The sequence below is a fragment of the Barbus barbus genome, assembly GCF_936440315.1.
Source record: "Barbus barbus genome assembly, chromosome: 31".
Classification (NCBI taxonomy): Eukaryota; Metazoa; Chordata; class Actinopteri; order Cypriniformes; family Cyprinidae; genus Barbus; species Barbus barbus.
Genome location: NC_136759.1, coordinates 21,379,408 through 21,403,886, shown reverse-complemented (window position 1 = coordinate 21,403,886; position 24,479 = coordinate 21,379,408). Strand labels below are relative to the sequence as shown.

Below are 24,479 nucleotides of genomic sequence, written 5' to 3'. Positions count from 1 at the left end.
CTTTTGTCTCGGTAAACTCCTAATTTGCTGCTTATTAATAGTTAGTTAGGTAGTTGTTAAGTTTAGGTATTAGGTGATTAGGGATGTATAATATGGTCATGCAGAATATGCGATTTAATAAACAGTCAATATGTTAATAATAGGCATGTTAATCAGCAATTAGTTAATAGCGAGAATTGGTTCCTATTCTAAAGTGTTACCGATTTTTCTTTTCTTTAAGAATTGTCTTTGTCTTGCACACATCCAGACACTCCCATCAGCCTAGAAAAATCTCTGAATAAGTGCATGAAATCACATCCTTTGTTAATACTTGTCACGCAGACATTGTTTGTAAAACAAATTCTGTCCATGCACATTAAACTGGTAAATGCAGAGAAATGCAGATTTCTACTGTGAGATGCTTCGTAAAGAGCTGCACAATTCACGAAGGTGCTGGTGTAAAGATACACATTACGCACCATGTACCACTTGCACACTGACAAAATGTGCAACTGTTCATTGCACACAATCAGCTCTAGGCTATCCAGGGGGATTTGTTTACCTTGCACCTCCTTGTCGTTTTTGAACCATCGGATGTCAGCAGCTGGTTTGCTGCCAGATGTGGTGCATGTCAGTGTGACGTCCTCCCCCTCCTGGGCAGGTCTCGAGAGGCCTACGATTTCTGGTTTCGCTGGAACACCTGATATACAAACAGAGGAGGAGGATTATAGGCAATGCTGATGGAAACATGCGTGATTCTGTGATTTCAGGTCTCAGTACCTGCCTGAACATGATGTAGTTCAGAAGAATATTTCTTGCCTGAAGTTTCTTGAAATGTTGCTCGACTGACATTTTTTTAATAGAAAACATGTTTGTCAGTTTATATATAAGTTTGTCAGTAGATACATATCAATACAGTGACATATTCTGCTGTATGGTATTTTGTGATTTTACTGGAAAAGGAAGCATTTGTTGAGCGACAGAGATGGAGAACACAAATATGTTTTGGTTTCTACCACAGTCTTTTTTACATCAGAGTAAACCATCAACAAAAACTGTGCTACAGTAACACACCGGAATAGGCGTTAAAATGAACACAATTAGAAAACTAACTTAACAATTTTATGTTAACATATAAAACATGTAACATATAGTGTAACAAAACACAAAAAGCATAATGCATAATCAAAAGCTTATTTGTCTAAAAATATTGTCCCAGCATTGCTGGATAAACAAAACAAAACACAAGAAAATACAAACAAACAACTACTGTCTGTAAAGGTACTTATAAACTATATGTATTGTATATTAACATTAAGTAGCCCCACCTCTGTTGGATGATTTAAAAAAAACAAACAAACAAACAAAAACGTTAACTATTGTTTGTAAAAAAAACTAAACAAAAACAAAACAAAAAAAACTATTGTCTGTAAAGGTGCTTGTAAACAACATGTATTGTATAAAAAAGTTGTTTATAAACAAATAAAAAGTAGCCCTATTATTGTTTGATTATTTAAAACAAAAACAAAACAAAACAAATACATAACAAAACAAATACATAATAAAACAAAACTATTGTTTGTAAAGCTGAATATAAAAATAAGGTAAAAGTAGCCCCACAACTGTTTGGAACAAAACAAAAATGACAATTATTGATCATAAAAGATACTTGTTTACAAAAATCAAACAAAACAAAACAAAACTAGTATAATAAAATACAAAACAACAACAACAACAAAAACTATCATCTGTAAAGGTACTGTAAAGGTACAACAGTATGTGCTCTATAAAAAAGCTGTGCATAAAAATTAAAAAATGTTATCCCACCACTGTTGAATAAAACAAAACAAAATGATCATCTGTAAAGTTGAATATAAAAATATAAAAATAAGGTAAAAGTAGTCCCACCACTTTTGGACACAACAACACAAAACAACAACAACAAAAACAACAGTAATTGTCTGTAAAGGTACTTGTAAATAATATGTTTTGTATAAAAACAAACACACAAAAAACACACTATTGTTTGTAAATGTACTTGTAAACAATATGTATTGTGAAAAGCTGTATATAAAAATAATGTAAAAGTGGTATATAAACACAGTGTGCAGAGTGAGAGCTGCAGATTCTAGCATAAGCTGATAATAAACCAAAGCACACAGTGACACATCTAATGGCTCCATCAACCAGTGTAAACTTCTCTCATTTACATCACTCCATGTGCCACCAAAGTGCAAAAACAAGATCATGTGATGAGAGAGAACTCACTGACCCCAGATCAGTGATGAGTGTGTTGACCTTAAAAGCACAGATTGATGAGGATGAGGGGAGACTGATCTACGAGAGGTCTTACCTAACACAGTCAGGAAAGCCTTGGTGGTCTTGACAGGCATGGTGAAGAGCGAGCATGTATACTGTCCTTCATCTGACAGAGTAACATCACTGATGCTGATGGTCAGCTCCTTCCAAGAGGCTCGAACCAGTTCAATCCGGTTGTCCCTTAATGCTGAGACATAAAAACATATCATTAGTGATCAATAACTAATCAGTAAGGTAAAAAGGACTTTTGGAAAAACATCCAACAGTCGCATTGCCTGAAAACGTGTTTTAATGGTACCAGAGTAAAGTGATGGTATCAGATGGTAATATCTCAGCATGTGTAATGGAGCTGGTTGAGTGAAGGATTCAGGATACGTGTAAAGCAAAAAAAGAAAGGGAATTTTATTTTAGTCTTTTTAAAAAACATACAGGGTTAGGCATACAAAAATAATATCTCAAATGAAAAAGTAATGAAAGAAATAACAATCTTGATGCAACGAGCAACTCATAAAAATGGGCAAAAAGGATCTACTCTATGCCCACATAAAATATAAATCCTGCTCCTGGGGAGATACGGCCAAATAACTAAAAGACAAAGAAAGACACCCTCTTGCTCAAACAAGGATTATAACAATAAATACATGACGTCACACTTTTTACTCCAAATATTCTTCAGTGTGGGTTTATTTTTCAAAGTCAACAAGCAGGCATTAAATATCAAAGAATATAACAACAAAATGTGCATGTTTCTGCATATACAAAAGTTCATGTGCTAAAGTACTTAAACAGTATTGGACTATGTTGGTGGAACCATTCATAAAAAATATTTACTGTAAATGTGCAATGCATTACACGCCAGTCACACAATCACCAATATATTTACATGGACACTTTTTGTTTCAGTCAAAATGAAATCATCCCAACTGAAACCTCTATTCTTCTACTCATCATTGGAGGATCAAAAAAACAACAATACACTATTGCAATTAAGTAATGTAAGAGACAAAATTATTGTCCGTAAAGTTGCATATAAAATAGGTAAAAACAGTTCCACTACTGTTAGATGGTCAAAAAACAAACAAACAAACAACAAAACTAAACTAAACTAAACTAAACCAACTATTGCCTGTAAAGTTGCTTTTAAACAACATGTATTGTGAAAAGTGCTATATAAATGTTTAGTGTTTAATCTGAGAACTGCAGATTAAATATCAAAGAATATAACAAAACAAAACAAAACAAAAAAGAATACAACAAAACAAAGCCTTGCATATTTTCTTTGTTTTAAAGAGCAGAATATTTTTTCTATTTTGGGTCCTAATTAGGAGACGACGAGCATGTGAAGCTTTGTGCCGTGCTGCAGGACTGATGGGAAATTGTTCTGCTCCACTTCACAGATGATCAGTGGAAGGAGAATTTTAGAATAACTTGACAGTCATTTATGACACTTCATTCTTCAAAAAGAATGTGTCATACATCATTACGCCATGTCTACTTCATTGCACATGCTCAATACAATCCAATTTTGTTTTTTAATCCAAGTGTTTACATGCACTCTCGATCGGATTAGGAAAGGTCTACTCCACCAGTTCCAATCCGTTTGAATTTTCATTCGGATCGAGCTCAGTCAGATCGATTAAGGTGTTTACATGAAGGCTTTTCAGTCTGATTGAGCCATCGATCTGATTACTAACGTATCATTTGGTTGCATGCAAATGTAGCAACTGTTTATGCACCATGGTATCACATGGTATTTGTATGTACTTCAAAGAATATGCATCCTGCAACTCTTGCCCGGAGTCTGGTCAATACCTAAATGGGAGATCTAGTGAAAATAAGGTTGCTGCTGGAGGACATAGTGAAACCAGCAGGGGGCGCCCACCCTGTGATCTGCATGGGTCCTAAAGGCCCAATATGATGTGGAAACCATATAGTAAAAGACAACATCCTTTGGATCAAAAGGTAAATCTAGGTTCTGATACTCTGAGGGAATTGAATTTCTAAGGCATCTCTTGAAAATAACCTCTGGACCCTAACCGGATTTGAGAAAATCACAAAATATAGCAAATTATTAATGCCATGGTACGTTAGTGTTAGTGTCTTTTTGTAAATATTAGAGATTTTCGAGCTTGAAATACCTTGGAGTAAAGCTTAAGACTTATGTTTGCTTACTAATTCATGACATTATGTATTATTCATGAGTTTAGTCACACGCTAGTGACACAAACGTTTTCAAAACTCCCACTGTTCTGAATATAAACTGCGATTAACTGTCACCGTCAAACTGAAGTCTTTTGTTGCCTCTAACTGGAGTTTCAACACTTTCCACCTGTCTGCCACAAGCAGCCATTCATCCATTATGTTTGCAATTTCCAAGAAGAGTTTGTGGCAGCCAAGAGACTGATGAACAGAAAGGTCACCTTATCCTCATCACCTCACACTATCTAAAAAGGCACAATTCACTTGTATTGAATCATTTGAAAAAAGTAAGAGAGACTGAGACTTTTCATTTAACATCTCACAGACTTTTATATTTCACCTCAGTCTGCCAACTGACATAATACATTTTAATTGCCGTTGTAATTTTGATCGCACTTTATATTAGGTGGCCTCAACTACCACCTGTATGTACTTACATCAAAAATAAGTACAATGTACAAGGTTAGGGACAGATTTGGTTGTATGGGTAGGTTTAAGGGTGGGTTAAGGTGTAAGACATGGGTCAAAAGTATAATTATACATGCATTACAGAAATTACTTGCATTGCATCAAATTATTAATTTAAATGTAATTAAATAGTAGTTAAGGCCAGTGTTGAATAAACCTCAGACTGAAGGAAAAGTAAATTCACATCTTTAAAGTAGAACGCAGGAGAAGAAGGTTCAACACTCGTCATCAATAAAAAAAACAATGAAGCACAATTGTTAGTTTATCTAAAGTCATTTTTGCTTATTAGTATGATTGAACTGGATCATCAAAGGTCAGCAGCAAAGACATTGGTTAATAAAATGGGATTAGATACATTTGTGTTGTTCAACATATTTAATTATTGCAGGTTTGCGTCATATTCTGAGTTTGCATTTCACTGTTTTAAATCATTTTCATGAATACTAAATCAGTTTTTTGCGAGTGGGATGAATTAATGCACATTCACATTTAGTCTAGGACTGCAGTAACAGCATGTTCACACAGTGCACTGTCAGTCAATAAATGGGAAAAAAGTAACTGCCGTTTTACTTTTTTGAAAAAAAGTACTTTTTTTTTATATTTTCTTATAAATTAAAAAGTAATGTGTTACTTTACTAGTTACTTGAAAAAAGTAATATTATTGTGTAACTCGCGTTACTTGTAATGCGTTACCCCCAACACTGGTGAAGGCCAGCTAATATAAAGTGGGGCCACAATTTTTAAGCCAGTTAAACCAGTCACATATAGATCTACATCTATTCTGATATGCAATGCTCACAATCCAAATTCAAGTCCCACCCTTTTTCTTATTCATCAAGTCTTTTCACTTGGAAATATGTCAAAGTACAGTAGTAAAGTCGGTTTCATGGGCACTTTAACAACAGACATCATGCTATGAATTGTATAGGGTGTCCCAACATGGTTTAGTTTCAACAAAAGTGTATTGACATTCGCGTTTGGTCTCTATAAACTCTGTAACACTGGGGAATTCTTCATAGATGTGTTTACTCTCCTTTTGGGAACGTTGTTACATGCAAACAATGACATGTCATATCAGAAAAATGGATTTACTTACATGTCAGCAGAGACAATTGTTTCATCTTTCGAAGCCTTTTAGATGTACATTAATGTTAAAAAAGACAACGTGTCTCCAAACAATAAGATCTGATGCTACACGACACCATCTTTCTAGAGGATATGTCAAGACTGTTTAAATATTCCTTCTGAATGTGTGCTGAGTTATGAATAGAGAATGAATAGAGGATTTGTGGAGATGGCAAATGCCTTGGGGGGTTTTTGGCAAGGAGACACAGCGGAATTGGATAAAGGGAGGAAAGGTGATCAGGTCTGGGCTCGCTCTATACATGGGCCTGCTGATAGAGTCCAACGAAACCCGGTGAGACAAGGACCATCAAAGCTTAGGAACAGATGACACATTTCCACCAGCCCGTATCCCTCTATCTTCCTCAGAAAGAAAAGAGTGTGCTCCCTTGTTGTTTTCAGAAAAGACAAACACATACACACTCATACGTCGAACATCACAAAGGTGATGATAAGCTGCCAAGGCAAGGAACAGTCGCTGTTTGTACCGCATCCGAGGGTTGATGGTAGAATGCCTAGACTCTAAAATGCTTGGCGGTTTCCATTCAAGCCCTACAATGATAACATATAGGGATGTGGGCGTTGAAAAGAACGACGGAGAAGAGAAGAAAGATACTGAGAGGAAGAAAAAAGATTCACCCACACAAAGTCTGAAATCAACTTCCTTCAGTGGTCAAATCTGTCTCTGCACTGGGGTCAAATGAAGAGATGAATACTACTCTCAAAAAGAGCTTGATACAACAATCTCGTGATGCGCTGGTTCATTTCACTTACGCTGAGACTTTGTGCCACGTCTTATTCTGACACAATGGTGTCAAGCTCGAAACATTATCCCAAATCCATTGACAGAAACAAGTATACAAAGGTTTGAATAACCCCACAGACAACTGTTATCAATTCAACGCAGGCCAACAGTGGCTGGCAAAACTCCGCATTCACATTTCCAAAAAAAGAATCGAAAGCCTGCCAGATGCCCAGAGTTAGCTCCAATCTGTCACAACCTCCGTGAAATGCCAACGTCTGACAAAGCTCTTTTTCCCAGAGCTTAAAGAAGTCGACATGATGAAATGGTTGGTTTCCAACATCCTTCTGACTTCTTAAACGCAGTTTATTCCAGCAACGTAAATCCCTCAGTTTGACCTTGCACCCTTTTCTTTCTTTTTTGGGGTAGTCTGTCAACTCTGCACGGCTGACTTGCAGATGACCCGACAGACATCCCAGCATTCCCTTGGGCTGGAGCAGTCTGACAGCTGCCTAATGATGCAGACCCGTGTTTTAGTATGTTTAGGTGGTGCTTTTCTCCAATAGCAACATTGATTTTATCCAAGACTCTTACAAATAAAACTTGGCGAGAAGAATTACTGCCGAATTGAAGAAGACAGCAGTGGGGAATAATGGAGCAGATTGTGAATGTTATTTTCAAGGTCGTAAGGGCATGTGGATGCTGGCGTGTTTGGATAATATTGTGTGTTTAGATATATTTGGTGTTGTTGCTCTTGGAAGAAAGAGAGCTGCCGACAAAATGTCTTCGCACCTTACTTGTGAACAATCATTTGGCAGTGCACTTTGAGAGACTCCCAACACTTTTCCACAGGAGGCTCTGAAAGCACATTTAACATCCAACTTTGGAGCCGAGCTTCCTCTCTGACATAATCAGACCACTCCATCTGACGAGGAGACGGCAGCATGAGTGACAGGCCCCGCGGCTGTGACTGTCCCGCAGCTGGCAATGTCGGTCTTGGCAGTGACACGTTTAGAGAAGCCAGAAGTCCCACTCTCTGCAATTAGACTGCTCTAATGGCCAGCTGTGATTGGTCACTATCTGGACAGGCTGTGATTATTGCAGGGACGTGAGCCTGTACTTTCATCGCAGACAGGAAGCTACTTCTCAGCAGCTCTCAGGGGCCAAGAAAGTGCTCTACTGCAGGTGGCCAATGATCGGAGGTTAAAACAGATCCAGGAGCAAGGGATAAACTGGGCAACATCTGATGTGATGACATATGAACACTTGTGGAATTATTAGAGACTTTTCTACGCCGAGTCATATCAGGTCAAATATGACATTAGACATTCGCGGCTAACAATGGGGAATAGCTAGTGCGCATAAAATAACCTAATTCTCTCTGACAAATCTCTAAGGTTTAGTTTCTTATGCTGCATCACAAAAAGTTAGTCTTTGTTCATCAAGCTTGTTGCTATAGCAAAACAAAAGACAAGACATTTTTGGGTCAGTCGAAGAACACAATGCTTTCATGTGCGCTGTGAGCATGTAAAATTGAGAAGCAGAACTTACAATATCCACAGCTTATCCAGAAATGCAACTGCACACAGAATATGCAAGCATGCAGAGATTGTTTCATCAGATAGGACTGACTGCTGTTTACCCTTTTGAGGAGGAACACTGTTAAAAGCATTCCCACAAAAATAGCAGGTAACTAAAGTTAAATTAGACCTCAAGATCATGACGTTCGAAGGTCACTGCAGGTGTTTAACCATTGATCGTCCACTCTGTGAACATCAAGCTAAATGGTCATTAGCTAATAATCAAGCATACTTTTAAACTCAATCAACGTTTGTCTATCTTAACATTCATCAACAACAAAGATGTAAGACCCTAATGAACTTAATACAGTCATAGTAGAAACCATCCCTTATCTCTACCTACCAGTACCCTTAAAGCTAAGCTACAAATAGAGACTTTCTGAAATGTCACACAGCACTTAACATTTAATTTATCGACTCATAATGCTATAATGATAGGAGCCCATTAGAGGACCATTTGGCTCTATGTGAGATGTTGAGCTTTAAAAATGACATTCAAGTAAGTGTGGAAATGTTTGATGGGGATGACTTGTTTCACGTGTTTTGGAGTCAAATGCGTAGTTCAGAAAAAAGTAAAAAATGGAATAACTTTTTAAAAATTCACAACATTTACAGTCTATAAGCGTGTTTTATGGAATGAAGCATTTAAGCTCGAGTTTGATTTAGTTTAGATTGGAACAGAGATGTTTCGGTGCTGTTGATCCTGTTGAAAGCAGAGAAATGCCTCAACTTGATGTGGAACAGAAAGGGGAACAAGCCAAGTTACAAGCCAAATTTGAACCCACATTTCCCACATAAGCACCACAACTCCAAACAGATTCTGTATTATATTCACATTTCTGCATATCGTAGACACTTTTATCAAAAGCAACTTTGTCATTTGTGTTCAAGGTACAAATTGAATCAGTTCAGGACCTTGGCATTGCTTTAAAGAATCATTTAATATGTGCCTGAAATATGCCTGTAACATAAATATTACTGCAAATCTTAAGAAATTATCTCTGAGATATCACTTTTTGAACTCTTTAAAAAATATCCTGGCCTTGTCCTTGTTGTTCTCAACTATTCTGTGAGTTGAATGTGTACTGGACTTTTTCATCGTATTCCTGAATAGGATTTTGCCCCACACATACTGTATATAGTAAATGATCACAGTATGATTTCTCACATTTATTGTCCCACAGCGCTAAATGCTAATATAAATCATGATGGCCTAAATAGTACACTAGGGACAAACTGGAATTGACAATGCAGAATGTGCTGATACAGTAAAACCCAAAAATACCCATTAGAGAGAAGCATTACATAAATCCCTTTAAAACGTCTATGGAAATACAATTTACTGATATAACCTTGCAGACCTTTGTAGACTTAAACATAACCAGACGACTGTACAATGTCACAGCTCCTCGCGTCATTCCTCTGGATTTTGCTCGCTTTTGAATCTTCTTATCTAATGAGCAATTTAACGAGTCCATTAATGCAGTAATTTAGAACATAACAACATTTTGATTGCCGCAGGCCAATTAAGAGCCCACTCTGCAATTTGACCTTTTGCAATTTGAGCTGAACATCTCTAATGAATGTCAGGAATCATGCGCCAGAAGCATTTGAGATACCCAGTGAAAAAGCAGTTAATAGTGCCACAGCTCAAAAAAAAAAAAAAAAATTACATCAATATGTATACCGTAAATGGCATTTGTTATAGACCATCTCAGATGCATAGAGTCGGATTTCAGCTCCAATTCATCTACATTTCCAAACACATCTGGGAAAGATACATACAGTATTACACACCACAAGATAGAGCCCTAAATTATTCAGGATCTGTGAGGTTACATTTCACAATAAATGTTAGTTAGGTCTCTCATTATGAAGTGCAAAATACCTTCTGCAGGTGCTGTTTTCCCATACGCTGGGTCTTTACATCATGTTACAGTGGAGCAATAGACATATGAAAACCTACACTCTAATTTATCCTGCTCTAGCATGATGAATCATACGCTGCAGTCGCATTAATACTGCACGATAAGGGAGACATATGGTGCTTATCGATCTTTCAGTGGCGGCGACTCATCATCACGGCACTTCTCTCCTAATGGCCTTGGTCTAAAATGGATACGAAAGCTCTTGAGGTACAGGACTGTACGTCTGGTCAACCACACCAGTTGCACAGATGCTTTTATCCAAACCAAAGTAAAAAGTACACTTATTACAGTAACAGTCCCCCTGGAGGGGAGGTTAAGCACCACACTGGGATGCTTAGGGCTGGGCAATTGTATTTTTTTATATGCTATTATAGTACTATTAATATTTTGAATTCTGTAGATTTAATTTTTAAATGTTTTATATATGTTATTTTAGATTATTTATTATTTCAGTTTAAGTATCAATGCTTATTTATGTGGATTTGTCATTTTTATTACTTTTTATATTTCTATATAGTTTTATTTTATTTCAGTCAGGAAACATTATACATTTTTATTTTACGATTTTTACATTTATGTTTTCACCTAATATTTTATATTATTTCCACTCTATTTCAGTAATTAAAAACATATTTTAAATAGTTTTTAGCTTGAATTTCAGTTTACAATAATAACACTGGGGCTGATTACACACAGTAGCTAAAAAAAAAACTATATCTAAATATTTTTCAGCCACGTGAAGAACTATCTAAATCTAAACTTTTAATATGGTAAAAATGACAAATTGAGTAAAAATAAAAAAATTATGTGATTTAATCATAATAAATTATATAATCTGTATAAGGAAAAACATTATGTATTTATAATTAAAAATAATAAAAACAACTTTTATCACAGTTTTCAGAAAATAAATACAAGCTATCTTATTTAATAATTTTCATTTATGCCCACCAATACAACAATGCACAGAATTAATCACTATTAACTAACTATTAACTACAACGTTTGCGTCTATAAACTCCTAATTGCTGCTTATTAATAGTTGGTAAGGTAGTTGTTAAATTTAAGTATTGGGTAGAATTATGAATATAGCATATGGTTTTGCAGAATATGTGCTAAGTACTAATAAACAGCCAACATGCTAGTAATATGCATGATAATAAGCAACTAGTCAATAGTGAGATTTGTTCCCTATACTAAAGTATTACAAATAAAATATATGTAAATATATTAAATAATACATACATTTTTACTAACACATTTCATATAAAAATTGCTCAACTGGGACAACTGGGAAAAATAGAAAAATAAACCTAATAGTGTTTTTCTGTTTACTAATACTGAGTTTAAACCATAATCTGTCTTAATGTTCTCATAATGACAACCATAACTGCCAAATAAAAAGCACATTAAAATGATATATCTATGACAATGTCCTTCTATTAGTATATTAAATTGTTTGTTGCAATAAAAAAAAATAAAAAATAAAAATGTCTTTCATCCTTTTCCCTAATCCTGCTCTGGAAAAAGTAAAAACAAAATTACGCATAAAAATAATATATAAAATAATTTTATGCTGCCGGTGAAATCATAGCAATCCATCAGGCTTAGGCACTCTATCACACAGTCTGCACACAAGGCGCGGTGGGCATTATTATGGATAATCCATTGATATATAATTCAGAGGAGTGGTGGGTGTCTGTATAACGCAGACTTCCTGTGTCTTCACATGCAGAAGAGAAATCTATCCGGTAATCTAGGCGGGGTGGATTTAGGATTTAGCCCAGAATCACACACCCCCACAGACTCACAGTGTGTTCTGTATGTGAATCACACACACACCTCCCTACATATTCAGGCCCTACTAACGCTCTGTTTCACAGGCTGTTCTCAGATATAGCCCTCGTGTAGGAATTGCTTCACAGAAAGGATTAATGATGAGGCCAAAAGACAATGAACGAGGGTTATCTAGTCCACTCTCTTTTACACCACGGTATAGTTAGCAAACAAATTGCAGGTTAATTCTGTAGTGATCAGCTGTATCACTCCGGAGAACCAGAATTTCACTCCATCTGTGAGTCTATAGGCCGCCCACTGGGTTGATGGCATGCTGAGAACTAAAGTCTTGTTAAGGGTTTAGTGCAGAGGAGGAGAGTGAACTTGATTGACCCATCCTCTCTTGGTCTGAAGGCTGATAATTTGTTATAAAGAAGTGTATAAAACAATATAATTACTGTTGTTGCAGGCATGATAACTACTGCAAATCATAAAGTCTATCCATATCAGTCAATATCTATCCATATCAGGTTTACTGGGTTCAGTGTTACGGAAGCCAAATAGTACAAGCTATTCAGCTAGTATGACCAGATGCAGTGGTGCTGCGACCCGGATGGGATCAAGGTTTACTTGGTAAGTGTAACGGAGACCAACTAGTACAAGCTATGCAGCTAGTATGACCAGATGCAGTGGTGCTGCGACCCGGATGGGATCAAGGTTTACTTGGTAAGTGTAACGGAGACCAACTAGTACAAGCTATGCAGCTAGTATGACCAGATGCAGTGGTGCTGCGACCCGGATGGGATCAAGGTTTACTTGGTAAGTGTAACGGAGACCAACTAGTACAAGCTATGCAGCTAGTATGACCAGATGCAGTGGTGCTGCGACCCGGATGGGATCAAGGTTTACTTGGTAAGTGTAACGGAGACCAACTAGTACAAGCTATGCAGCTAGTATGACCAGATGCAGTGGTGCTGCGACCCGGATGGGATCAAGGTTTACTTGGTAAGTGTAACGGAGACCAACTAGTACAAGCTATGCAGCTAGTATGACCAGATGCAGTGGTGCTGCGACCCGGATGGGATCAAGGTTTACTTGGTAAGTGTAACGGAGACCAACTAGTACAAGCTATGCAGCTAGTAGGATAAGTTGCAGTGGTGCTGCGGCCCGGATGGGATCAAGGTTTACTTGGTAAGTGTAACGGAGACCAACTAGTACAAGCTATGCAGCTAGTATGACCAGATGCAGTGGTGCTGCGACCCGGATGGGATCAAGGTTTACTTGGTAAGTGTAACGGAGACCAACTAGTACAAGCTATGCAGCTAGTATGACCAGATGCAGTGGTGCTGCGACCCGGATGGGATCAAGGTTTACTTGGTAAGTGTAACGGAGACCAACTAGTACAAGCTATGCAGCTAGTATGACCAGATGCAGTGGTGCTGCGACCCGGATGGGATCAAGGTTTACTTGGTAAGTGTAACGGAGACCAACTAGTACAAGCTATGAAGCTAGTAGGATAAGTTGCAGTGGTGCAGTGACCTGGTTGGGAGTGAAGTTTACTGGGGTGAATGTAACGGAGGCCAGCTAGAAAGAGCTGTGTAGCCAGTAGGACCAATTGCAGTGGTGCCGTGTCCCGGATAGGAGTTTACTGGGGTAAGTGTAACAGAGGCCAACTACTACAAGCTATGCAGCTAGTAAGGCCAGTTGCAGTGTTGCTGTGACTCAGAATAGAGTAAGGTTTACTGGGGTGGGAGTAAGGGAGGCCAGCTAGCAAGAGCTGTGTGGGTAAACCTGGGATTTTAGCATCCTTTTTTGTGCCTCCCATGTCCCTTGCTTGTTGGCACTGGTTAGAATGGTGTGAAAGTAGTTATGTTGGTGTTATACTGGTGCCATGACCCGGACTGGAGTGAGGTTTACTGGGGTGGGTGTAATGGAGGCCAGCTATGATAAACAACATTTACAGTCTATAAGTGATAAACCCTACTCTCTTGGCCTCAAAAGACAATGTTTTTTACCATCCAGGTTAGTGAGCCCTTCTCCCATGCCAACTGTCAGCATGAGTTACACTAGTGCATCATTAGGTGCTTGCTAGCATGTTCTAGGAGGCTACTAGGTAGCTGTGTACTAACCACAGCCAAAATAGCTCAGCACAAAGTTGATTTTTAGACAGGTATAGAGATTTTTGGCATTTACAATTTAAATTTACGCTTCGTAATTTGATCAGAACAACACAAGAAATCTGATGTTTGCAAATGTAATTCAAGCCACATTAATATATAACTGAATTTATATTTCAAGACGAAGCACGCTACTTTCTAAGAATGTGAAAGACTTCTGATTCATTAGCTGCTATATGTAAATAGGCTAAATACAAAGTTCTGTCACAAAACTCTAGATGGAGCAGGCCGTAGATTCTACCTCAATCTGTTACAATTACATCATTCATTCACATGATACAGCCGATTGGTTTATTTTCACATCAGCAGCCATATTATTCAAATACTTAGCCAGTGCTTTCTGTAGGAGCTGCAGCGCACTTCAGAAACCCTCCAACTTCCGCCTGTTCCACCTGTATTGATCTGCTATGGGGTGATTTAAATGTATGTTATTTATGGGGGTTATTTTACAGTATATGTTATATGTGCAGCAGCAGCATTTCGTTCATGCTCACAGCAGCATGTTGTGGATGTATTGGCAGTAGCAAGTCTCGGTACATGCTCTGCTGCAGCAGATCTATTCTGCAAAGACCAAACACATTAACATTAATGTGCCATGTATATTACCATGCTATAGTCATGCAAAACTAGAAGAATAACATAGTGAACGGTAAACATAGCACATAGTATGTTTATGATTACAACAATAAATTAAAATTATATAATTCAAAATACCAGATTGCAATATCAATAAGCATAATGGACTGTAATTAACAGTTAAAATAACTGGAAGTGGGTAACACCAGAAGCCTCACACATTCATGCTAAAAAACAGTTGTGTTCGCTCTTAAATTAAAAATAAGGTAGATTGCAAACTTTTACATTCACTATGTTGTAAAATAGGTGAGTTCAGCACAGCATTGAGAAAAAATCAAATTTTCGTTGACTCTTTCCATTGGCCAACTCTGGTTTTTGGCATACTGTCACATCGTTACTATATCAACTAATGTTGGGCACCATATATGATCAACATTGTCAGCAAATGATCAATTATCAAATTATTATCAAAAATTGGATCAGACTTCATCAATTGCAAATTAAGAGTATAGTCAGTCCTAAAGAACATATTTGAAAACCAAATCTCATTTGTGTGCAGTGTGAATAAACCCTATGGTATTCTGGTCCCAAGATATCGCTCTTTGTAAGACTATGCAATTTCACTCGTTTTAGTGTCCATCAGTTGAGAACCAAAAGGCAGATTTCTTTGAAAATTAATAGCACACCTTTTCTCAAAATTCATATTTGACATATCATTCAAGTGCAAACTATGCACAATGACTATATCCAATCATATTTGTTCCAATCCCTAACACTATAAGTATGGGCCATAGAAATAGTGATGGTTGACTTATCCTTTTCAAATTTGGTGTTTTTCTCAAACACAGGTTCCACATATTCCCACTTTCACAATTGACCGTCTTTTTCAAAGGGGATGTGCTCTTAGTTGCACAGTGTAACATTATAATTCCTTTGAATCTCTTTGAAATTCAGCACGAGCGCCCATAAGCAATCTTCTTTTCCATTTCCTCATTTCAGTGGTCCAGAATCCAAATATAATGGACTGTACCTAAGCACATCAGGAAAAAATATATATCTCACACACCCCAATTGGTCTAAAGCCGCATCTCACTGTCATTGTGCATGACTGAGGATTAAAGCTATTTTTCAAATGACGGTTCAGTGACATTTGCTACTGTATCCAGCACACAAATCATAAATACAGAGCAGCCAAGTTGTTTTACTGATTCAAAAGGATTTTCAATATATGGATAATGGGCAGGTTGGGATAAAAAAATTCTCTGTTGCTTTACGGTGCAACCAGATGCAACAAAGATTAATCAGAATGACAGAATTAGACAATGGATTGGATCAAATATGAACAATATCTAACAAAAAGGAATATCAACCCACCAAATCATACTTATTACAGCACACTGAATGAGAGACCAACTCCTAAATCCTTCAATACTGATTGCAGAAAAGTCTCCGGTCATTCGAGACTAGACCATTCATTTCCCAAGGCCACTAGAGATTGACAATCCTTCAGTCTCAGTTTACAGACCTAATTGTGACCACAGCCAATTTTCTCTTGACTCACTCTCTGTCTTTGTCCTCCTCGCTTGTTCAATAGTGCACACTATTGCCCTGAATCTCCCGATGCCAAACGTACAGCCACACACTGCTGACAATGACTGTTTTATTCCCTCTGAGAGTGCTGCGTTTAAATGATGCACTTTAAATTGTTCAGCTTGTATGTTTCCCTCGGCATAATGACTCTCCCAAAATAACACACACAATCTTTATGAAAAAGGACGTATGCAAAAAAAAGGAACTCCAATCAAATAATATGTACAACATTATGTTGAGCCGTGGTGCTATTACAACAAATAGCATCTATTACATAAGCTTCAACACAACAAACATATTACAACATGTTTTTTTTCTTAACCAAATTAAATGAAATAAATATACATTAAATGCCAAACTAAATGCCAGCCATAAATATAAATGATATCATCATAAGTAAATTAACAGCATTACAATAATTATTTATGGTCTTTTGCTTGCCATAAAAATACACAGTTATATTGCTGACACAGAACAGCCGGATCCCCTTTCCAGCCAATCCCAGCGCACGCTCTCCCCTGAGTACTAATTACCTTCACCTGCACTCACTCAATCTCCTCATCACCAACACGGTACAAAGGCACGCACAGCAGTCAGCATCATTGTCCGGTCTCGTTTGCACGTAGTGGACTCCTACACAACTGATTCAGCTATCGAAGCTATATCATTCCAAGTGTTATTACCTGTACTCACCTTCTGTGATTCCTTCCAGTGTGTTCTCCTCGTCCTCCATCGTCTCCTTGTCCTCCTCGTCTCCCGGCTCCCCTTTTGGATTGGTCTCTCCGTCCTCCACGATCTCCTGTACCTGTGAAGCAAGTTATGATTTACCTACCACATCAAGATATCCGAAGTTACATTGCTCATTCTACTTACCTGACTCCCTTGCTCATTCTGCCGTGCTTCTCAATAAACCTTTTGACCGATCTCCTCTTGTCTCTGGCATACTTCCGTAACAGAAGACCGGACCTAACAAGTGGATAGCCGGCAAAATGAGTAATCCTGACCCGTTCCAGGAGATCGTGGATGGTCTCCGACGGCTACTCACCATCACCACCACCACCACCGCTCCCGCTACAACATCCATCACAACAGCCACAACCTCTTCTCCTTCTCCGGTGATGTAAGTCCCATGGCCAAACCGGCGCCCTTCTCTGGTCTGGCAGGGGAATGCAATGGATTCCTTCTGCAGTGTTCTCTAGCTCTGGAGGATTCCACCGCTGATGTGATTCTAGGGCGCCCGTGGTTGGTTCAGCACAATCCCATCCTTTCCTGGAAGACCGGTGAAGTCCTGAAGTGGGGTGACAAATGCTTTCCTGACTGTTTTCCTCGGATTCCTCAACCTCCAGCTTCCCATCCCAAGCACCTCAAGGTCTATGCTACCTCCATCGAGAGCCCGGTAGACAAACAGTCAGTCGATTATACCAGCCTGCTACGCCCCCTTCAGTGACGTGTTCTGCCCCAAGAGGGCCTCACAGCTGCCTCCACACCGGCCATGGGACTGCGCCATTGATCCGGGTGAGTCAGTGCCCCGTGGGAAGATATACCCACTGTCCATTCCGGAACAGAAGGCCATGGAGGAGTACATCGAGGAGGCTCTCCAACAGGGTTACATCCGCCCTTCCACGTCCCCTGCTGCTTCCAGTTTCTTCTTTGTGGCTAAAAAGGATGGAGGTCTGAGACCCTATATAGATTACAGAGCTCTTAATAAGATCACAGTTAAATTCTGCTATCCACTTCCCCTCGTCCCTGCGGCACTAGAACATCTTCGCGGAGCCAGAGTGTTTACCAAGTTGGACCTCCGCAGCGCCTATAACCTCATCCGGATACGTGAGGGGGACAAATGGAAGACCGCTTTTGTGACCCCTACTGGGCACTATGAGTACTGTGTTATGCCCTATGGCCTAGTCAACGCCCCCTCCGTATTCCAGGACTTTATGCATGAGGTTCTCCGGGAGTTCCTCCACAAGTCTGTACTAGTCTACATAGATGACATCCTCGTATACTCCCGGAGCATGGCCGAACATCGCCACCACATTGCGGAGGTCCTGCAATGCCTGAGGGGGCATAATTTATTTCTCAAAGCCGAGAAATGCTCTTTCCATCAAGACTCAGTGCAGTTCCTTGGTTATAACATCAACCACAATGATATCCAGATGGATGAGGGGAAGGTAGCCGCCATCAAGTACTGGCCCGTCCTGACATCGATCAAGGAACTACAACGCTTCCTCGGCTTCTCAAACTTCTACAGGAGATTCATCCGAGACTACAGCTTCATAACTAGCCCACTCACTAACCTCCTACGTAACAAGCCCAGATCCCTTTCTTGGTCCCCATTAGCCTCAGAGGCTTTCCAGAAGCTCAAGGAGGCTTTTACCAGCGCTCCGCTCCTCGTTCACCCTGACCCCAATAAACCCTTCCTAGTAGAGATTGACGCATCCACTACTGGTGTTGGCGCGGTACTCTCCCAGCAGCAGAGGTTCCCAGCCAAACTCCATCCATGTGCCTTCTTCTCCCGCAAACTCAGCCCGGCGGAGAGGAATTACGACATCGGTAACCGCGAGCTCATCGCCATCAAGCTAGCTCTTGAAGAGTGGAGACATTGGCTCGAGGGAGCTCAGCACCCATTCACGGTCTTGACTGACCATAAAAACCTAGAATACCTCAGACGCCAAAAGGCTCAACCCACGCCAGGCCAGATGGGCCTTATTCTTCACCTGCTTTAACTTTTCTATATCATACCGCCCAGGCTCCAAGAATGTTAAGGCGGATGCCCTTTCTCGCATCCACGCACCCGAGGAGAGCAATGAGGAGCCCAAACCGATCCTCCCCAAGGAGATTCTGATCAACCCCATCCAATGGGCAACAAATTCTGTTCCCTCAGCCAATGTCTCCTCAGATACTCCGCCGGGCTGCCCCCCAGGTATGCAATATGTTCCCAGGACCCAGCACACACACCTCATTCACTCCACTCACTCCTCTCTGGGCACTGGCCACCCCGGGGCCAATGCCACCCTCTCGTTGCTGAAAGATCGCTTCTGGTGGCCCAACATGGCTCGAGATGTACGGAGGTTCGTTCAGGGATGTTCGGATTGCGCCATCTCGAAGAACCCACGCCACCTTCCATCTGGCAAGCTCCTGCCGCTGCCCGTTCTAAATCGACCTTGGTCACACCTAGGAGTGGATTTCATTACGGACCTTCCACCCTCTGACGGTAACACCTGCATTCTTGTCATTGTTGACCGATTCTCCAAGGCCTGTCACCTTATTCCCCTCAAGGGACTCCCAACCGCTATGGAAACCGCGGAACTCATGTTCAACCATCTCTTCAGATATAATGGGATTCCTGAAGACATCGTATCTGACCGCGGACCCCAATTTATCTCCAGAGTTTGGAAAGCGTTCTTCACCCTCCTAGGTGTGTCCGTCAGTCTCTCATCTGGATACCATCCTCAGACGAACGGGCAGACGGAAAGAAAGATCCAGGAGATTGGGCGCTTCCTTCGGACCTTCTGCCACGGCCACCAGAACTCTTGGAACCAGTTTCTGGGCTGGGCCGAGTATGCACAGAACTCCCTGCGTCATCCTACCACTGGACTCACCCCCTTCCAGTGCGGTTTCCAGCCCCCTCTCTTCCCATGGTCTGGCGAACCATCTGATGTCCCCTCGGTAGACTACTGGTTCCGAGAGAGCGAGAGGGTCTGGGACGCAGCACACCATCAGCTGCAAAGGGCATTGCGCAGACGTAGGATGACAGCCGACTTGAGACGATCCGCAGCTCCATCCTACCAGCCCGGTCAAAAGGTCTGGCTGTCAACTAGAGACATCAGGATGCGCTTGCCCTGTAGGAAACTCAGTCCCAGATACATTGGCCCCTTCCCATTGTTAAGCAGATCAATCCGGTCACTTATCAGCTCAAATTACCTGCTCACTACCGTATTCACCCCACTTTCCATGTGTCCCTTCTAAAACCTCATCTTTCTCCAATCTCTTCCTCCGCAGATCCTGGCCTGGCTGTCGAACCCCCCCTTCCGCTTATCCTGGAGGATGGCGCGGCCTATCAAGTCAACGAGATCTTGGACTCCCGGCGCCGTGCTGGTCGTTTAGAGTACCTGGTGGACTGGGAGGGCTATGGGCCAGAAGAACGATCCTGGGTCCCCAGAGATGATATCCTCGACCCCAGTCTGTTGACACCTTCCACGCCGCTCATCCGGATCGCCCTGCGCCCCGAGGACGAGGTCGGCCACCATGCCATTGGGGTTCCCGGCCCTCAGGAGCGGGCCGTGGAGGGGGGGGGGGGTAATGACACAGAACAGCCGGATCCCCTTTCCAGCCAATCCCAGCGCACGCTCTCCCTGAGTACTAATCCCCTTCACCTGCACTCACTCAATCTCCTCATCACCAACACGGTACAAAGGCACGCACAGCAGTCAGCATCATTGTCCGGTCTCGTTTGCACGTAGTGGACTCCTACACAACTGATTCAGCTATCGAAGCTATATCATTCCAAGTGCTATTACCTGTACTCACCTTCTGTGATTCCTTCCAGTGTGTTCTCCTCGTCCTCTATCGTCTCCTTGTCCTCCTCGTCTCCTGGCTCCCCTTTTAGATTGGTCTCTCCGTCCTCCACGATCTCCTGTACCTGTGAAGCAAGTTACGAATTACCTACCACATCAAGATATCCGAAGTTACATCGCTCATTCTACTTACCTGACTCCCTTGCTCATTCTGCCGTGCTTCTCAATAAACCTTTCGATCTCCTCTTGTCTCTGGCATACTTCCGTAACAATTGCTATATTATGCTTATATTGCTTAAAAATACATTTATTCATTCTTTTCTGTGAAGCTTCTGAAACAAAAGAGCAGATAGCTTTGTTATCCATCAGTTTTTCAAATTCTGTAAATAACAGATTGTTTTTTTTTTATATAACACAACCTCTGCTACTACCTGACAGTAAAGGTTTTAACTGTTTTATCATTGAAACATTTATTCTGAGAAATCACACCTGTCTTTGTGACTATCGCACTCAACTCTGTCAAAGTCAAAAATGTGTCACAGTAGTAACACTATAGACTGCTTCATTCACTTCCATTCATACGCATGTGTAGTGTAGGGTAAGATGGACCAGTTCATCATTTCATCTGAATATCAACATTTGTGAGATTTAGTCAGTCGGAACAGTTTTGAGGTTAAGTGATTTAATTTTGTGTCTCAGGAAAATAGTGACCTATGATATGACATTGTATTATGTTGAATATCAAAGTTTACTGTATCTATTTGTGGACTTACCCCCGGATTCACAGACAAGACTTAAGCCTAGCCCTAGACTAAAATCTAAGTCTGAGCTGTTTTAACTGAAATAAACTTGCACTGACTAATCTTAAAATATATCAGTGTCTTTGTTTTGTCTCAAGATGCACACCAGTAATGGGTTTTTTTTTTAAGCACGTTTATAAAAATCACTTAAATGTCCTTATTGAACTATGGACTAATCCTGGCTTAGTCTAAGCCCTGTCTGTGAAACCGGGCCATAGTGTATTAAGATCTATATGGAGTTGTTTTGTTAGGAGAATTGGCACAGAGGGACCCAAGTGGCGTGTTGTTACAAGTGTATTTTTACATTTATTATATATTGTAATTAATTGGGTTATTATTTAATATTTCCATTAATTAGATGTGCATTTCAGACATCTTCACTTTAATTAAAACCTATAGGTTAATTAAGTGAAATCACTACATTTGCAGTCATAGTGTTGCTTTTGTGGCATATCTTCAGTTAAATATATGCAATTAAATATGCAAATATTCATAATTGTTTGCTAAATCTCTTTTACTGTGATTCTTCTTTGTCTCTCATTGGTCGCGTTATCCTTAGTTATTCATTTTGTGCTATAACAACTAAATTACCAAATGTTTCTATTTATTTTCTATCATAACACAATGGCTGATGCATTGACATTCTGCACATGCCTATCTTATATCTAAATATTTCACAGTTTAAAAGTGTATTAAATAGTACAATTTTAAAAGTATTGTGGTCTGGAATAATAAAGACTGGTATACTGAATCCTGAAAATAGGCATAAATTACATTTAAAATAGACAGGAAACTGTTATTTCAAATTATAATATTTATTAATTAATTTCAAACTTATGCAGCATTGGTAATCATAAAATACTTATTGCAAAAAAAAAATAAAACTCTTACGGTCACACTTTATTTCAAGGTCCATTTCTTGCTAGTAACAAACCATTAACTACGACTTTTGCCTCAATAAACTCCTTATGCTGCTTATTAATCGTTAGTAAGATAGTTGTTAAATTTACGTATTGGGAAGGATTAGGGATTTACAATATGCTTATGCAGAATATTTGCTTTATAAGTACTAATAAACAGCCAATATGTTAATGATATGCATGCTAATAAGCAGCTAGTTAACAGAGAGAATTGGTCCCTATACTAAAGTGTTACCAATCATACCAACCCCAAACAGGAAAAGTACAGCTTTTCTACTCATAGAAAAAAACTCACTGAACGTCTTGTGCTGTTAACATCATTTGTTGTTAACACCAGCGGTCACAGCTGGCTAGTGTTAACAGCACACAAATTGATGAATTGTGCTGAAATGAATTCATTTTTACATAACACTCAATTTCCCGTGGGTGCTTGAGCTCCTGAGCGCCCATGGGAACTGTCGCCTGTGTCAAACGCGACTTGTGTCTGTGCCTTCAATCCACCACAACAAGTGCCAACACAACTTCCAGCAAATACGATTTCCTACAATCACTAAATTCACATGCTGCTCATTCTATAATCATCATGTTCCAAACAATTGTCTTAATTAACATCTGGCGTGGTTAATGTACAATTTGAAGCGGGCACTTCCCACTACAGAATTACCACTGTTACTTCGCCCTCAACAACAGCACATCTGTCCACTCCAAGGGAGGCGGGTGAAGGGCCTGTGCCAGGAGGGCATTATGTTGGCTGAACGCTGGCAGAATGTTGGCTGAGCTTGCCAGCTTGCTCACTTCCTCCAATCTGTGTCAGTGTCACATCAAACCCCCTCGACTGGTTTGTCTGTCCTTCTTGGCGACTGCAGTGGCCGTGCCAGATTCGGTACCCGGGTGTTTGCAAACATGGAGCAAAAGAAAGAACTACATGCGCCAAGAACCGGCGCATGTAGTTCACTTGGGAGATGTGAAAAGAAAACATGACAAAATACAAATACGGATAGTTTTAGTGTGACTTGTAACACGCAAATTCTTGGAAAAGAACTGTACGAGGACCAAGATGAGATCAGATCCTTTCATCATTCAAGCCACTCTGCCATGTGAACAAATAAAACTATATAGGCTATATATATATATATATATATATAAATGACCTGAAAATGAGAATATTGTCATTATTTAGGCCATAATAATATTAGGCCATATATTTTCTGATTTGCTCTGGTGCAGGCTGGATCTTATTATGTGATTATACCTTTTTAAAAGTTTGAGGTCAGTATAATTATTATTTAAAGAAATTAATACTTTTATTCAGAAAGGGGGAATTAAATTGATAGGTAACGTTTTATTTTAAGGTGTCCTTGTTACCCGTTACATGTACCTACTATTATAATAATTAATTATTAGGGGAAGTTGTGGCCTAATGGTTAGAGAGTCGGACTCGTAATCGAAAGGTTGCGAGTTCGAGCCCCCGGCCGGCAGGAATTGTAGGTGGGGGGAGGGAATGTCCAGCGCTCTCTCCACCCTCAATACCACGACTGAGGTGCCCTTGAGCAAGGCACCGAACCCCCAATTGCTCCCCGGGCGCTGCAGCATGGCTGCCCACTGCTCCGGGTGTGTGTTCACGGTGTGTGTGTGTGTGTGTGTTGGATGGGTTAAACGCAGAGCACCAATTTCGAGTATGGGTCACCATACTTGACAATACGTCACGACTTTACTTACTTTTTTACTTTTTTTTTTTTATGCATAATTACATGCAAGTAACCAATCCCTAATCTTAACCATATAGTAA

General features: G+C 40.0%; 1 protein-coding gene across 1 annotated transcript in view; it reads right to left on the bottom strand.

The window, feature by feature from the left end:
- Positions 1-24,479, bottom strand: part of LOC306851477 (cell adhesion molecule 2-like) — a 232,849-nt gene that overhangs the window by 38,665 nt on the left and 169,705 nt on the right. Inside the window, exons 4-5 of the mRNA XM_079387741.1 lie at positions 2,333-2,485; positions 542-679 (exon numbers count right to left, since the gene is read on the bottom strand). Coding sequence (XP_079243867.1) covers positions 542-679; positions 2,333-2,485 — 291 coding nt within the window. The remainder of the gene's footprint in view (positions 1-541; positions 680-2,332; positions 2,486-24,479) is intronic.